General features: G+C 36.7%; 1 protein-coding gene across 7 annotated transcripts in view; it reads right to left on the reverse strand.

The window, feature by feature from the left end:
* The window catches only part of SASH1 (SAM and SH3 domain containing 1), a 380,232-nt gene that overhangs the window by 45,165 nt on the left and 316,817 nt on the right, over positions 1-18,250 (reverse strand). For 5 of the 7 annotated variants that reach the window (XM_074309591.1, XM_074309593.1, XM_074309590.1 and 2 more), the window contains exon 9: positions 7,347-7,479. In XM_074309591.1, the coding sequence (XP_074165692.1) occupies positions 7,347-7,479 (133 nt within the window). Of the gene's footprint in view, positions 1-7,346; positions 7,480-7,662; positions 8,008-13,148; positions 13,176-18,250 lie in introns of those variants that run through there. The other 2 variants (XM_074309595.1, XM_074309596.1) reach the window with 2 other exon arrangements.

Genomic DNA, 18,250 nt, shown 5'->3' on the forward strand with positions numbered 1-18,250 from the left:
AATAAATGATTTTTTTTCCATTCCTCAAAAAAGAAAGAAATAAAGAATGTAAAGAACATTATCTCTTGATTGAAGCCAGTTCCAATGATCTTGTAATAATGAGAGCCAGCTACAACCACAGAGAGGACAGGGAACAGAAGATGGACCACAACATAGCACTTTCACTCTTTTCCTTATTTGCTTGCATTTTCTTTTCTTTCTCATTTTTTTTCCTTTTTAATCTGATTTTTCTTGTGCAGCAAGATACTTGTATAAATATGTATACATATATTGGGTTTAACATATATTTTAAAATGTTTAACATATATTGGATTACTTGCCATCTAGGGGTGAAAGTAGGGGGAAGGAGAGGAAAATTTGGAACACAAAGTTTTGCAAGGGTCAATGTTGAAAAATTATCCAGACATTGGTTTTGAAAATGAAAAGATTAGAAGAAGAAAGAAGAAGAAAGAAGAAAGAAGAAAGAAGAAGAAGAAGAAGAAGAAGAAGAACATTATCCTACTATATGATCAAATGCATGGATGTACCCAAAGCTTGGTTCAGTCATCAAGATTTGGTCATGGGGTAGATGCAGTGGATAGAGCACCAGTCCTGATGTCAAGAGGGCTGGAGTTCAAATCTGGCCTCAGACACTTAACACTTCCTAGCTGTGTGACCCTAAGCAAGTCACTCACTCCCGATTGCCTCACCCCCCCCCCCAGAAAAAATTTTTAAAAGATTTGGTCATATTTTCCCTTTAAATACTTTAAATCTCAATAAAACTAAAAATGAGAAACTACTCATTTAAAAGCTGTCATTTACAAATTATAAGACTAGCTGTTATCAACTTATTGTTTACCATTTAAAAATAATTTTCCTACCTAACAGTTTGGAAGATCAGTCTTTAGAAATATACACTTAAAATCAATCTTTTTAAAGCATTCTTTGTTCCTGTTCATGTTCATTCCAATTGGCTCTTGTAGGGTAGCTGATGAATGCCAGGTGGCTGACACTAAATTTTTTTTTAGTGTACTTAAGTCTGAGCAGTTAAATCCTTGGGTAGGTGGCATTTTGGTGGGGAGCACCACTTTGCAAATGCAATTAATAAACACTCTCTAGTTGACAAGTCACACACATAGCATCCAGTATACCCGATGATCTCGGTCAAATGTTCCCATCAGCACCAGTGAGGTCACTAAGGCAGGAGAGCACTGACGTGCAAGCAGACACATCCAGTTTGATTTCAAGGATTTCAATTTGTGTCCCTGCCCTAAGTGTTCACCAGTGCCAGGTATCTGGCCCTCAGAACCCCGTGGAAAGCTCTGGATTTGCTGGCAGGAGGGGGGAGGGGAGGAAAGACATGGGGGTGTGGGTTGACTTGAATCCTATCCTATGTGTCTTATGAACAGATGCAAGAAAAGAAGTAGGTCAAATTGTGGGTGTACCGAGCCTGGCTGTGTCCCTCTAATTACGCGAAGGAAATTTTCTAACACCACAGCTTTTCAGCAGCTGAGTTTTTAAAGAGGGGAAAAAAGGAAAAAACTTCTTGGAATAGAGGGGTGGCATTATATATAACAGCTGAGACAAGGGCATTGATGAGAAACTAGACGTGGGAGTTAAGGGAGAAGTTTTTATTAGAGATGAGTAACCTTTAATTGTTAAAAAAAATTTTTTTTATAATTTTCATATACTAAAATCTTAGCCTAAAAACATGGTATAAGAGAATGCAACAAAAGAGCTATCTTATCACAAGTTTAAAAAAAGAGAGATCAACAAATGTACACACATGAAGTGTTCTTCCTGATCTAGAACCCAGTTCCGTTTACTATAATAATTGTTTGAGCCAAAGGGATTGATTTTTGGCAACTTTAGTTTTTTGCAAACCTCAGGTCACTTTAACCAAAGGAGTACAAGCTTCAATTTTGTAGCTTCTTGGTGTAATGGGAACCCTTTTCCCAGGGTTATTATCCAAACAATTCCATGGAAATGAATCCCAGTGCAGCTTCCTGGCACAATGAGAACACCAATCAGTTTTAATACTATTTCCTACACAAGGCCTAAGCTGATTCTCCCAATCCTGAGTTCTTCCCTTTAAAAAGCTTGTATTTACTCTGTGTACACAATATAAATGTGTTTGAGTATACTCATAATATATCATAATTATGCATTTTATCCCTCTGCCATTCCCAAAATAAGGGAAGGGTCTGCTATGTTTTTATTGTTGAATAAGTGTTTATTGCAATGCCAGATACTTAATGAGTACTGCCCTCCAGATGCTGACTGGATCTTTGGAGATCACCATCTACCCAAAGAAACTCTTAGCTTCTTTTTTTAAATTTTAGCACTTAAGCTCTCATGAGGAACTATTCTGAATGGTGATAGTGATAGAAGGTTAGAGTCCTGAGGTTCAGTGATACTTTGTGTTTCAGCAACCAGGTAACCAGAAAGCAAATGGAAAGTGTCTTTGGAAGATTCTGAAACCTAATTTTAAACTCTGTAGTTTGGTGTTTGTAGTTTGGCTAAAAAAACTGAGACTTATTCTCCCTTGGTTAAAGGGACCCTGAGGTTTTCAGAAAACCAAAGTTGCCAAAAATCAATCCCATTGGCTCAAACAATGACTATAGTAAATGGAGCTGGGCTACAAGTCAGAAAGAATTTATGACTACATGTGTGCCCACTTGTTAATCCTCTTTTTCTTTAACTCCTGATAAAACAGTTCTTTTGTTGCATTCTGTGGTGACATTTCCTTTTATGCCATATTCTTAGGTTAAAATTTTAGTGTATGAAGATTATAATTAAAAAAACAAACAAACAATTCAAGGCTTTATTAACTCATCTCATTATTTTTGTTTGCCCTAAACCTCCCAGGAAGGGGGGGAGGGAGAGAGACAGAGACAGAGAGACAGAGACAGACAAGCATTTTGCTATCTTGGTTGCCTTTTATCCCTCCTCTCCTAACCCTTGCAGCATCCAACAATTTCTCTGAATCTTGCTCTAGGAGCAGTAATCAAACCAACCTTATAGGGAAATAGTGAAACAACTAAACACACTAAATAAGTCTACTCAATCCCTGTGATTCCCCCAGTCAAAATTTCTCTGGACCCTAACTGCAAATACGTGTGGCATCCCTCAACTCTACTCCCAAGTCTCTGGATTGTTTCATCACTCACTGTCTGTTCTTACCCTGGAAGTTCCTTCCACTTCTACAGCTTTCTCTTTCCATTGCAGAGTTCATCCGAGAAGCTCAATTTTAAGAGTAATTATCCTTTACTCCTCTCCTTACTCTTATCGCTATTCTCGACTTCATCACTATTCCTTTTCCCACTTCCCCCTAACCCCTACTTAGCTTTTTAGCTCCTTTTAATAAGTTGTCTTCTCCCATTAGAATGTAAACTTTTTGAGGGCAGGAACTGTCTGTCTCTCTTATTTGCTTCTATTTGTTTTCTCAGACTTAGCATACTGCCTGGCACATTAAGTACTTAATATATGCTCTTGTTGATTTGATTGAAATGCAAACTCTTTAAGAACAGGGATGGCCTCCCTTTTGTATATTTAAGTGCCAGACATTACAGTACGCACTTAATCAATGTTGGTTAGTTGAATTTCTTCAGTAAATGAATACTGAAGGAATAGTTGGTACTCATGGATGCAACCAAAATTCTTTTTAGAGAGAAAAAGCCACCAGCTTAACAGAAAGCTGTTAAGAGACACAACTGTAATCTTTGGGACAGAAATGGGATAAAAGAAGTGTCATTCATATAAAGGTAGATAGGTTTGGACTTAATTTAGGACTAAGGGTCTTAAGGGATGTGGAGCAGCAAGTTCCATGATAGATGTCTCTTAAATATTATGCTTTTCTCCAGAGGTCCCAAGACCAAATCTTTAAGTCTTCTCTAACTACAGGATTATCTCATCCTGTGCTGTCATATATTTGATTCTGAAATCAGGTGGCAGACATATGTATATGTCATACATAACTTAGACTTCCAGAAATTCACAATCTGATCAGTTAATCCAACTGAAATCTGGCAACCATAACCAAATACAGCCATGATGGTTTGCTTGACACAAAGGTTCTATGCCCCTAGATGATCTCTTGCCTGAAATTTTATCATTAAGAAACTCAGGCATTTTTTGTATTGCCTACCCAAGCCTTCTTATTAAAAAAAAAAAAAAAAAAAAAAGCAAATGTGCTTTAAAAGGGAAAATCAGCCACAATCATTAATACCACAATGAAAACTAGTTTATCAGATGACCTTCTTATAAGATTACAGGGCCCACAACACTTGAGAATGCAGCCAGAACCAGATTAAAATGTAGTTCCTATCTGATTTTAATGGATTTATCTATTTATATATATTTAAAGACAGGTCAAGATATCAGAAAATTAGGAGTTCTTACGTAAAGAGAAAGAAGGGTCATTTTTGAAACATAGGGCACTGAGCTGGAGAGGCAGGTTTATTAATAATAATAATAATAATAGCCACAATTATAATAGAAGCTGACATTTTTATTGTGTTTTACAATTTTCTTCTGTAGCCACCATCAGAATTCTCAGTACCTGGAAGCAAGGGTGACTACAGAAAAGCATAATAACAACAAGAATAAGAGGCTATCAATTTCTTAATATCACCTATGATCAGAATTGTGACCTTGTGACTTCTGGGGATCAACTGTAACTGCTACTTTGAATCCTAGAAATCAGAGATATTTCAAAGCACTCAAACTCTACATCCCTTATTTTGGGGTCTGGATTTTGCCCCAGACACCTGACATTTAGCAACACTTCAAGGATCAGTGATTTTTTAGGTGTAGAAATTCTTTCACAACCCTGATTACAGTCCGTCCATGACCAAGTAGGTAAATCTCAGAGAACTATCTCCAATAAAGCTCAGGCATGTTAAATGACTTGTTGGTAGTCACACAACTAATAAATGTCAGAGGCAAAATTTGAGTCCAGCTCTTCCTGGCTCTAGCATGGTGTATCCATTACCATCTACTGTTAGAGTGATGGATTTGGAGCCAGAAGATCCAAGTTTCAATTTGTGTTCAACCATTTATTACCTGGAGGATACTGAGCAAGAAATTTAACCCCTCAGGGGCTTAATTTTATTTATCTACAAAATGAGAGGGTTGATGAAGGTGACTTCTAAATTCCCATTACTTCTAAGACCATGACTTAAATCCAGACTTCTAAACTTAAGCCAATTCTGAACTCTATACACATTTAAAAAATCAAATGAATGTTTATCTTGCTATAATCAATACAAGAATTATAATTCCTTATTGATTTGATAAATCAAAGCATTAAAAGAACTTTTTAACTTGCCAGAAACCATTATACTTGCCTTTGAAGTACAAAGGTAGAATTCAAGATTTTTGGTCACAGGCATTCTTATGGTTTCTTTGATTGCTATATCCCCTTTTCTTCTTTAGCTACATGACTCTTGGCCCACGCTAAAACTCTAGAATGCTACTGTTTCATCAAGGCTCCTTTCAAAGCATACCTGGGGTCTCTCCTCATTGAAGTAATGGAATATAGAACCAGACTCCAATGGCATCATGGCCTCTTGTCACACTATGGACTGAAAGGCAGCTTTGAGTTCACATTAACAATAGCTATTGCAGGCTAATGAGGAACAGGAGAAGGAATAGGATCATCATTTTCCTTTAAAATTAAACTCTTGTATAATTTTTTCTCTCCTATTTTGCCCTTAATAAACATTCTATTTATTCCAGTTAATTTATGCCCAACTGTATATTCAAAACAAACAAACAACAACAACAAAAACTAGTTACATAAAAGCTGATTGAGGCTTACAAATGTTTCCTGTACCATAAGATATATAGTTCCACCTGGTTTTCAGAATAATAGCTGTTACAGTGCAGGTACATAGGAATAGAGTGAGAAGACATAGAGTGATGCTGTAGTTAAAATCTGCATTGGGTCTGAAGCAACAGAAACTAAAACAAAATCAACTTTTAAAAATAGCTATACTTCTGAACTTGTTCATAAAAACAAATCTCTATCTCTCAGTCTCTGTTTCTCCCCCACATATTTCCTCCCACATCCCTCCTCTCTTTCTTTTTTTCCCTTTCAAAAAGTCTCTGGAGAATTTGAACCAAAACAATCAACAGGAAGCCTACATCCTATCCAGTAAGTGGAAATTCCTTTTTCTTCTCTTCTTGAGCTTCAGTGTGTGCTATGAAAAGCCTTACACACACACACACACACACACACACACACACACACACACAAGTGATTGATTGGCCAAGTTCTGCATCCTTGCCAAATAAAACCTAAGTACCACATTTTAACATGAGAGACACTCGAATTAAATGACCTTAGCAGAACAGCATATTTATTTACAGTACCTGCTGCAAATAAGAAACCTTATTCTTATATGACATCATTTTTTTTTTAAAGAACCTCACAGGGTCACAAGTTCTATAAATGTACACCATCAACATAAAGAGTTGTAAGATCATGATCATGGTTCAAGCTATTCTTGTTACAATGACAGAAGCTGACATCTCTCTAGCTATTAAATTTTTTTAGCCTAATAACTCACTCATGGGACAAAAGGATCCCTTTAAGTACACATTAGAATTTGATGTCCTTAAAAGACCCATTTAACTTAAGCCTGAACTTGTTTACTAGGCTTGCCAAAAAAAAAAAAAAAAAAAGAGAGAGAGAGAGAGAGAGAGAGAGAGAGAGAGAGAGAGAGAGAGAGAGAGAGAGAGAGAAAGAAAGAAAGAAAGAAAGAAAGAAAGAAAGAAAGAAAGAAAGAAAGAAAGAAAGAAAGAAAGAAAGAAAGAAAGAAAGAAAGAAAGAAAGAAAGAAAGAAAGAAAGAAAGAAAGAAAGAAAGAAAGAAAGAAAGAAAGAAAGAACCCACAAATTACACAGAGGAAATCTGAAGGGGCATTAAAGATATTCCAATTATGTTGCCAGCTAAAATTATTGCTCAAGATATGTCTGTCAAACTAAGATCTGAGTTCCTGGGCAGAACTAGTGATTCTTCCCCCTCCCCCCCTTTATGGTGTATTTTACTCAGTTTTCACATTCAGTACATTATGTAAGAGCAATACTAAGAAAGTATGAAACAGATGGGAAAAAATGACCACAGTACCAAACTTGACAACAGCTCTTTAAAATGGGGATTATAAAGGCATCGATGTATAGGGACTATACCCCCTTTTGCCACTAATTACTTGATCATATAAGAAGCCTTACTTGATCATTTTTAGAACACTGCCTTAGACACACTTTCTTTCCACTAGTCTTTAGTTAAAGCCCAAAGTGTGATTAATTTAAATTTAAAATCTGATTTACTTTGGAATAACTAGGGTGTAGTTTGCTTTTTACCTTCAGTGCTGGGTTTTTTCATTTCTTCCACCCTAATGAGTTTCTTTCTGACTCTTCGAGTAGAGTTTACCAGCTTGTGTAACCTCTTAAACTTCACCGACTCCTCTGTTTCATCATCCGATTGTTCTCTTGACTGGCAAAGAAACAAAGGAAAAGTTAATCAAATAATTGGCTTCATGGCTTAATACCAGTTTAACCCCACTTCACAGTCCATCTGAATTTAGGCGATTTTGTGATGAAATCTGTGGTACTTAAAAGATTTGTTAAAAAAAAAAAAAACACAACAGAATATTGATTGGCTTCACACAACACCTACCATTTTAACAACTAGTTCAGTGTAAAATCAGGTCCTATGCCCCCAAATACACATTCTTGACCTTGGATTGAGTTTTGTGTATTTGATCTCAACTACTTTCATGTCCGCTTTTAGTGTTACTCAGGCAGGACTCTCCTCTCCAAGGCTCTTCTTGTAATTCCAGTTATGCTGCTGTGGTTTGGGTCAGGCACTCATCTGTCTAGCCCGTCAGAACTAGCTGCTGAACGTGGTCACCAACTACTTCTCCCCAACCGAAAATCTGTTGACTTTTTCCAGTCCTCCCAGAAAATCAAAACCAGCCGGGCAGGAAGGAGGAAAAGATGCGAAAGCCTTTGCATCCCATCTGTGAGGAACAACACCCTGCCACATTGCAGCCAGCCCTTGTCCCTCTCCAGCCCCTTTCTGAAGGCTAGCATGAGGACAGACCCAGCATTCCTCTGACAATGACCAAGGGAAAATTCTGACCTTTTCCAGCTATACAGTACAGTCCATATTCCCCAGCATCCCATTTCGTTTCGCATCGGATCAAGTATGCTCAGTCCCAGCTGTTTTCCCTCAAGTATCAAACATTACAGAGACAAAAAAAATCCACTCTCCAGCAGCAGTGACACAAGCTAAAACAATCCTTTCCTTGTGAACGGGCTGAGGGCTTCATTTTCGAGCCAGCTCCCACATTCAATATGTTATTTCCTCTGTTCTATCTGCTCAGAAAGCTTAGGAAAAAAGAAAGGAGTTTCCCTTCAAATGACAGCAGAGCACTGGCCCCGGTGCATGAGTGCATTCCAAGGGAGCAAAGGCAGAGCACAGCTGGATCGAGGCACGCAAGCACAGGCCACCTCACGGGCTTTGCCTGGGCTCCAGCCCACCTAATCCTGCACATCCTCTCCACGCTGGCATCTTGAGTCCACTTCCTTGCAAGTAACTCTTTCAACTCTTGCTTTTCCATTTAGGTACAACAAAAAGACATTTAAAGTACAGTCTAAGTAGGCATATGCAAAACTGCACCACAGCCTTATCAATTATTAATCACAATTAACAACAACAAAAACAAGAAGCAATTGGCAAAGAATGGTCAGGGAGAAGAAGAATAAAACATCTGTAAAGAAAGGGTAGTGAATCTCACCATCATCCTGCATGACCAGGAATAAATCCCTTTTGACAATTAATCAGTCATTATATTTTCTGAGAGCATTCCAAGTACTGAAAAAACCACTAGTCTGGGAATGGATCTGGGTGTTTGGCGGTTATTTTGACCTCGGTTTCTATATCAGTGAAATGGGTGAATTTTGGATTATTTCCAATGACAGATTGAATTATAATACCCTTATTGTAGCCAATAAGTTCAGCTTCTATAAAATTTCTGACAAGCAGCAACATTGATTAGTTTAGTTTAGTTTCCCCCCCTCCCCCTTATTTCATACTGGCTGAATTTGCTGATGGGAAGTGAAATGTCCACAAAATGGTTAACTAGATTATGAGCCTATAATCTGATTACTCAGCTCTTTAAAAAATTTCAACTGCTTATATCTTATATGATAAGTCCTTCTGGCAAATAGCCATTTTAAAGCAAACAAGGCAAGTAAGTGGCCCAGTGGATAGAGGGTCAGACCTAGAAGATTTATCAGTTTCAATCTGGCTTATCTGAGTATGTGACCCTGGCCAAGTCACTTAACTCCATTGTCTCAGTTTCCTCATCTATAAAATGAGATGCAAAAGGAAATGGCAACCCACTGCAGTATCTTTGCCAAGAAAACCTCAAATGGGGTCATGAAGAGTTGGACACAATTTGAAAAATTACTAAACAACAACATATGAACTATCCAAGCACTTTTTTTTTCTTAATGCAGAACAAAACTTCTTTTAATGAAGGAAGACTCAGAATTAGAATCCCAAATTCTACACACACACACACACACACACACACACACACACAGCATGTGAATTAGTTTTGTCACATCTATTCAAAGTGGGTTGGCAATAGTTTGTTTCAAATCAAGTCAAAGTCACTGATAATTCAAGGTGCTTACCAATGTGAGTACCTATGATCTAGGTTTTTGGAAGGTGAAGCAACAAAAGCAAAAAGCAATAAGATGTAGAAAGTAACAGAAACAATTTTTGGTTCTCAACGCAAAGCTTTTGCTAGAATGGCATGCCATTACTGCAAAGCCTCCAGAGGAGAAATCAAATATAGTTAAACCATGACAACAGATTGAATGGCAATGGCTGTTCTGAGGGCCTAGTTTCCTACGCCCAGCTTCATTTTGTTGGAAAATAATATATTCCAGGTACTTGTTAATTGCTTTCACATGCTCCATCTATTTCTGAGAAATTTGAGCTCCTTAGGACTTTGAACCAATGCTATTTTTATTTTCTTAGAGAAAGAAGGTCCTGGAGGTGTATGGCATACTAAGGCTCAACTCAAGGCAGTCAAGAACTTTCTGCTGGAAACTAGACAAGATAGATCCAGCTGGAAATGCTCATTATGAAGCAGTTATCTTGCTGGCCAAGAGATTAAAAATGCTAAATGAAAGCAAAGGTATTGAAGGAGTTTGGGGGGAAAGGCTTATTTCTGGAAAGGTCTCTTCCTTGACAGCTTACAAGTCACTCTGGCTCCAAAATAAATCTGAGGATGCTCTTTACTGGGAAGGTGATGATTTCTCACTTCCTCCTCAGTGGAGAAAAAAAATATGGTCCCAGAGAATGAATGCTTGATAAAAAAGAAAAGAAAACAAAACATTTCAGAAGTTGCCTTTGCAATAAGACAGGAAGAAGGGAAAACAGAGGGAAAAAACAAAAACACAAAACAAAGCAGAACAAAGGAAGAAAAATGATCTTTCCAGAAGTTTCAATATTAAGATTTATGAACTACCTACTCTATACAAAAGTACTCCATCTAGCAATGAAGTCTTGCACACAAAAATAGATGAGACCAGATGTCTGCCCAAGTTATAACTACAGGTGATCTTTTCCATTGAGGTGATAAGTAAAATTTCCTAAAGCCATTTTTCAGTTGTGTTCATTCTTTGTGACACTATTTAAGGTTTTCTCAGCAAAGACAGTGGAGTGATTTGCCATTTCTTTCCCCAACTCACTTTACAAGGCAAACAGGGTTAAGTCATTCGTTCAGGGTCATACAGTTAGTGTCTGAAGTCACATTTGAACTCAGGAGAAAGTCCTTCTGACTCCAAGTCCAATGCTCTATCCACTATGCCACCTAACTGTCCCTATTGTTTCAAAATAGGCAATACGGCAGAACTTTCAGCTATTTTCAAAATAGTATCTATATCCTATTATGTCCCCTAAGTTTGGAAATATATGATTATGAACGGGAGGAAAATTGTACATACAGAAAAGATACACGGAAAACTTCCTGTGCAAAGTAACTTCTTAGGGAATAAAAGTAAATCTGCAATGAGTAATGAATGGTTTCCTGTTGTCAGAAAACTTTCATAAGAGTTGGAAAAGAACAATGCTGAAATAACTCTACGCAAATATGTACACATGCATATTACAGGTACATAATGTATACCTATGTAGACACATATATACATAAAAATTTTCAATACTATAACTATTAGAGATTAAGACATATTCTGTAATAACTTGACAAAATGAAATAGAAATGAAATTTAGCTACCCAAATAAACATCGTTTGCCACTGTTCTATTATTCCTAAACCATAAAAGTTTATCATTATCCTCTACTTCTTGTCTCCTCAAAGAGCAACTTGCCTATGCTAAGTGATGAGAAAAAATGGATTTACAGCACTGTAAATAGAAACATAACTTCTTTCCAGCTTTGCTGCTGCAGATTTTTCCACCAGAAAGCCCATATGGCTCAACTTTTAATTATTTTGGCTAATGCTATATGTAGTAATTCTGTGGTGAATGCTTAAGTGTTTCATTTCTAGTTTCCATAGCAACATTACATCAGATTGCAGACAGCTGGCTCCACAGTTTTAAACCATAACAAATTGACCAAGCCAATACACAAAACTAGTTGCTTTAAAGAGATAGCACGCCATTCAAGGGGCCAGGGCGTTGAATGAGGAACCTAAGGGGCCGATTTGGCAGGCAGGGGAGGGCGGGGCCTCCTTCTTTCTCAGCTTCATTTGGAACAAGTGCATCCTTGACACATCTGCAATGTTCTAATAGCAAAGACATTGAGCCAGCTTGGAGAACTTTTTATTACACAACCACATAAAGGACTATAGGGAAACAGGAACCAAATTAACAGCATCTGTAAAGGCTGAGGTTGGGAGGACAGAGTAAACGAAAAGTGGTCCCATCCTGCTAACTGCTCAACTCTGGTCCGTTGCTTTTGGGTTGGTAATAGTGTCTCTACTCCAAGTGATGTGAAATGATTCTTGCAACCACTATGCCACAGAAAATGCCCTCTCCAAAACTCTGGGCACAGCAGCTCCACTCGTGTGTATAGAGAATGCTCTATAACAGATGTGGAAATGACCCTGAAAGTAGCAGCGCTTGCTCCTCCGGAGAACTACCATGACAGATGGGGATATCCTTGGCTGAGATGTAACTTCTAAGCTTGCTATCTTTCCTCCAAGGAAAAGAAGTGTCATTTGCAATGTATGGGTCAAATTAATTTAATATCTAGATCTAGGAAGAAAAAGACATCTACAAAATAGCTTAGGCTCTGTGAAGTTGCTTATAAATTTTTTTGTTAACAAGATAATTGATTCTTTCAATTTAATATCCTGTATATTTTTATATACTATATTTTATGCCCTTAAACAATTTTCTAAAAAGAGACCCAGGGACTTGATTAAATTGACAATAGGATCCATAGCACCAGAAAGATGGATAGACTGATGGATAAAAAGATAGATTTAAAAATCTTATCTTAATTAAGAAATTAAGGACTTCTGAACCAAACATACTGGAAGTGACTTTTAAACCTGACATTTACTTTCAACAGCAATTTAACAACAACAACACATGAAATACTGCAAACCAGATATACACTTCAAAGACTTGGATAAATTTTAATATAAGCAATCCATCAACTAGCATTTACTAAGGAGACATAGGAGACATTTGTCAGAAACTTTGTTAGATTAGGGATAAAAAGACAAAAGGAAGTTCTAAGAAACAAAATTCACAATTTTAACCAAAAGCTATGCCCAAATCCTAATCTTTCAGTGATTCCAAGATTATAAAATATTTCCCAGTTTGCTAAAGCTTTTATATACATTCACTCTCTTTACTTAAAGTAATCCTCACAGTTATCCAATAACAACAAAAATTCCACTCCAAATCAATTACACATAAATCTGCTAGGAAAAGAAGGTGAGGATGGAGGAAACTTGAGATAAGTAGAAATTCCCTGAGAGTAGACAAAGGAAATAGGAGGAAGATAGACAAAAGGGAGAAAAAGTGGCATCAGGAAAAGCAATCGGAGAAACTTTCCCTCACAGAGATAAGAAGCATATCTTTTCATTTCATGCTACATAATTAACTACTTACCGACTTAGGCATTTAGTAGGCCTGAGGCACAAATCTGGAAGTCTCCCAGATCCCACCCTCCACCCCTCCCCAAGTCCAAGGTTTTCTTAATTTCTGTTCTATCAGGTCCACAGTCTCAAATAGAAGATTGGGCACTTGGTGAACCTGACTGTCTCACAAATTTCATTATCAAATAGACTCCAGTGTCATAGTTTATGATGAAGAAAGAAAAAAAAAAAAAGTGGGGGGGAAGATCCTGGGTTCAATTAGCTTCTTTCTGTTCCCTGACTGATTCCCCAGCTACTTGCTAACTGCATAACTTGTAAGAAAGGCATAAGTCATCAGCTCTAAGCAAATCTTCTATTCACCACAAGGAAAAATGGGAGTGTTGTAGATGGCAAACAATCCCTGTTTTCACTGACGAAGGCTCAATGACCTCTTGCTGGCCTCCAGTTCCTTAATTACTGTCTATGGAATTTCAGTAAAAGAAAAGAAGAAGAAATAGAGAATGTGTGCGGATCCAGGATTAGGACTGGCTCAAAAAAAAATAAAATAAAATAAAACATTGTGAGGCCAGTGTATAGAGGAAATACAGCCCAGCTTTAAAAAACAGACCCCTTTTCAAGCATTCCTCCTCCAAAGAACCCCCTATAAGGGAGTCACCACTACTGAAAATAGAGGCTTTCTAAGTTATTTTTGAGAGGGCCAAAATTAAAACTTATGATTTTGGTTTCCCTAGGAAGCTGTTGCTTTTTTCATACCTTTTCCTACACCTCTGGGCACTCACCCACACTTTCTGTTTTAACTACTATAAAAAATAACTTTAAATGGTTTAACCTCCTTTGGTGCCATGAACACTCTCTAATTGTTCTGATCATAAGTTCTGCCCAGAGGAGCTTTTCTCCCATGATGAACCATGCACATGAAGTCTGTGTCACAAGATGGTCAGTTCATTTTCTCAAAGGTCCCCAGGGAGATCCAGGCACATGCTGTTATTTTAACAGAAAATGGTATAAACAAGACAGAACTGAACTTTCACCAATAAAACCCACATAAGATTTTCCAGATTTTAATTACACTGAAAGCATTCAAAGAGTTTAAAGTACTCTTTGGACCTAGATTCTTTCAATTAGGCAGGTATTTTATCCTACTACAAAGCTTCTCTCTCATAATCCTGTGCCCATCACTTGAGTTACACTCTGAAAACTTCCATGTATCAAAAAACTCTTACTTTGCATTGTACTTACTGGCAGAGTCTCAAGAAATGTTTTACAAGTTTTTAGGAAATTCTGGATAAGCTTAATCATTGTACTCATTCTATCATATAGACAGAAAAGCTAGTTCCATAATTAGATCAATAAAAAGATAGTTTATTAAGTGTTTACTATGTGCCAGGAATTGTGTTAAAATCCACTAATGTACTGGTTTTAGACTGGTGAAAACTTGTATGCTAAGTAAATGGCCAAAAGATTTGAACAATCAGTTTTCAAACAAGTTGCAAGTAAGGATTCTTCATTATTTTTGTGTGTCATGGATCCCTTCAGTAGTCGATGAAACTTATTAGCCTCTTCTCAGAATAATGTCTTTAAATGCATTTAATAATAAAATATATAGATGCATGAGGTACACCTTGAAAGAACTGTTATATATCTTTAGTCTGAGTATTCTGACCTGCAAGTTAAGCTACTTAGTTGTTTATTCTGAGTTTATCACTAATATGATAAGTCCTCAGCAGCAGAAGTCACTAGGCTCCCTTAGTAAGAAGAAAAGGCTCAGGTCAGAAAAATGGAGAATAGTGTACAAATCTGCATTGGGATCTGGCCCAAAAGTGGCCGCTGCACTTCTAGCCTAAGGCACATAAGGAAATTCAGTCTTAATCAAAATAAAATAAAAATGTAGTATTTTACACTGGAAACTAACATATTGAAATGTCATAATCATAAATTAAAAAAAAATTCATGGACTTCAAATTAAGAGCCCCAAATATATAAATTTGGAATACAGTTAAGTAAAAAGGACCACATTCAGACACAGAAGACCACCTTTCAGTGAGCATAGTATATTCAAGAAATCTGACTCACAAGTCTTGGAATATCTGGTCTTATTTGTTATTACATACTGTAGGGTTGTTTATACTGCATCTTTGGGAATAAAAATGGTATTTCACTGATTCTATAGATATAGGAGAGATAAATACATATTTCAAAGCATTTAGAAAACCTGAGGACTGGAGAGATTGTGATAAGCCCAGAACTGATCTGCCCTTTCCTCTGCCTTTCCCCTGAACCCAGAACAAATTAGTGGTTGATACAGGACTCTAAACCAGGTTTTCCCAACACGAAGTCCAACAAACTATCCTATGTACCACTTTTGATCTACAACTTTCAAAGGACAGAAAACTTTAACTTTTCACACCTTAGTTACAAAATGATAGCAAAGGCTCACTCACTTCTATCAAGAAGCACACCTCTTAGGTTAGTGCCCTGAGAAACTTCTGAATAGCTTAGAGTTTAAAAAAAGATCCAAGGATATGAACCAAGAGTTCCAAAATAAGAAAAGTGTAATACAATGGAAAGAAACTAAACTCCAAGTAAGAAGTCATGAGGTTCAAAAGGCAAGTTCTGTCCCACCCACACAATCTTGAGTGGGCAAGTCAATTAATTTCTCTATGCCTCAATTTCCTCAATTGTAAAATGAAAGGGTTGGAGTAGTTGACCTTAAAATAGTCCCCTTTACCTCTAAATCTATTAATATATATATGGGGGGAAAATAGTTCCAGATCATTCATTAATAAGAGAAATACACATCAAAACAACTGTACTTGAAACAATATCCAAATACTTAACCATACTTCAATTATCAAAGCTGATAAAAGACAAAACTATTAAGTGTTGCAGAGGCCATGGAAAGATGGGAATACTTATACATTATTGACTGAACTGTGAAATGGTTAATAATTTTGAAAATGAATTTGGAATTATGCAAGAAATATTACTAAACTATTAAATTCTGACCCAATGACCTTACTACTCAGCATCTTCCATACAGAAGGAAACAAAACAAAAGCCCATACTAAAATATGTAGTAATATTTTTTGTAACAGGAAAAAAAAAAGAAATAAAGTCAATATTCACTGACTAGGTACCCAAATTGTGCCATAATGAATATAATAGAATATTGCACTTTAAAAAGTGTCAAGTATGACACATTGAAAAGCATAGAAAGAATTGTATGAAATAATGCAAAAGAAGTTGAATCACATGAATAATATATATGTTGTTTTGTTTTGTTTTTTTTAATAATCTAAACTTGTACTTTCACTGGTCTTAGGAATATCCAGCAAAGAAACTCAATGCAAAATGATAATTGCCCTATACCTTTCTAGTCTTGAAATATTGCCTGGGACATAGATTAACTGTGTTGTATAGTGTTTATCTGGGAGTCAGAATGACTTGAATTGAAGTCCCTTCTCTCACATTCTGACTCCCAGATAAACACTATACTATACAGTACCTCCCACACAATGGCCATGCTTATGCAAATGAAAACACTAAAAACCAAGAGAATCCAGATTAAGTACAATGATCAATATTGGTTCCAGATGCCTAATGTTAAAAAATGTTTCTTTTCAGTAGAGTGGTAGTATACTATTAGTCAAGATTATTACGGGTTTTGTTGTTGTAATAAGAGAAGGTATTAGGCAAGGCTAGGGAAAGTCGGAAATAATTAGGATGTTTTTAAAAATGCATTAATAAAACTTTTTAAAAAATAAAACTTAACAGTTTCATGTTTCTATCTAGGTTAAGCAAGTTAACTATTAGACAAATTCCCATTTGTGTCCTTAATTCAACTAGGGAAGAGGAATTTAGAACAGCATCCCTTAGCAAAAGTAAACAATAATGACAACAGATAAATGGGAAGATATGTGGCACCAATATATGGGTGACCAGAATTCCTTATATCTTGAGCATTTTCTCCCACTGACCAAAAGCAAAATGCAAACCTAACCAGAGATACAATGAAGTTGAGGTTGCTGATATTCATTGTCCTTGGTAAATAGCATGTGACATTAATCATCAAACTTGTGGCCTTCCTTTTCTGCTCCAAGATTGATTTCATAATCTCTCCAACATGCCTAATCTCCAATGGTCCAAAAGAAGTGATCTCCCATCCAAGGTCACTCCCTACCTTGGGGGCAATTTATTGGTTTCTGCCTCACTGAGTATCCAGGTCTCAAAAACATGGGAATGTTATGGTTTTCCTAAACTGATTTATCAGTAGTATAACATACTACCATGGCAGGAGCTTTCTGGCAACAGTAATAGAATGGATATATGAAACTTGATGTTTATAAAAAAAAAAAAAAATTAGCTCCACCATTTAAGTAAATTAGTATTGCTGGAAAAACGTGTTTATGAGTTGCCAGAAGTTACTATACAAAATCTGAAACACATTGTGTTTTTTCACAAAGAAGTCAGGAAAGGATTCAAGTCGATTTAGTAAGAAATATTTTGCTCATTAGCTGGTGACATCATTGCCCTCTGAAATTAGAGGGAAATTTTTTTGAAAGCTGTATGGAAAAAAGATGAGATTCCATTCTTCTCCCAGGGGTGCAGTGTTAACTCTGAAACAATCTCTTAGGCAGTTTCAAAGTTTAACTAGTTAACAGCAAAATTTAAAAGAAGACAAAGGAAATAACTATAATCTCCTTTGGGAAAGGGCTTGCCATCCCCAAATATATAAAGCACATTTAGAATATTAACCATAAAACCAAAAGAATAAATGGATTCACACCAGGTTACATATGGCAATAATGCTACTGCCCACTTGAACTCATAGGCTGTCAATGTTTTATCACTCCCAGTAAGAATATTCCTAATAAGGGATAGGAATGAAGAATAAAAATGTTTATCTCAAGAGCTCCCTCAGGTGTCATGTAAAGTCTTAGAAAGCCAATTATTTTAAATGAGGCCTTGAAAAGTAGTCCGCAATTCCCATACTTTTAGAAGCTCTGTGGTGAAAACCAGATCCTATATAACTTTGATGTTATCAGAATTCCTCCAGTTCACAACTCTCTCCTGATCAGCTTCGGTGTGTGCCTGGACTTCCTATCATTTGTCAGT

Source organism: Sminthopsis crassicaudata, chromosome 4 (assembly GCF_048593235.1).
Source record: "Sminthopsis crassicaudata isolate SCR6 chromosome 4, ASM4859323v1, whole genome shotgun sequence".
NCBI classification, from domain to species: domain Eukaryota; kingdom Metazoa; phylum Chordata; class Mammalia; order Dasyuromorphia; family Dasyuridae; genus Sminthopsis; species Sminthopsis crassicaudata.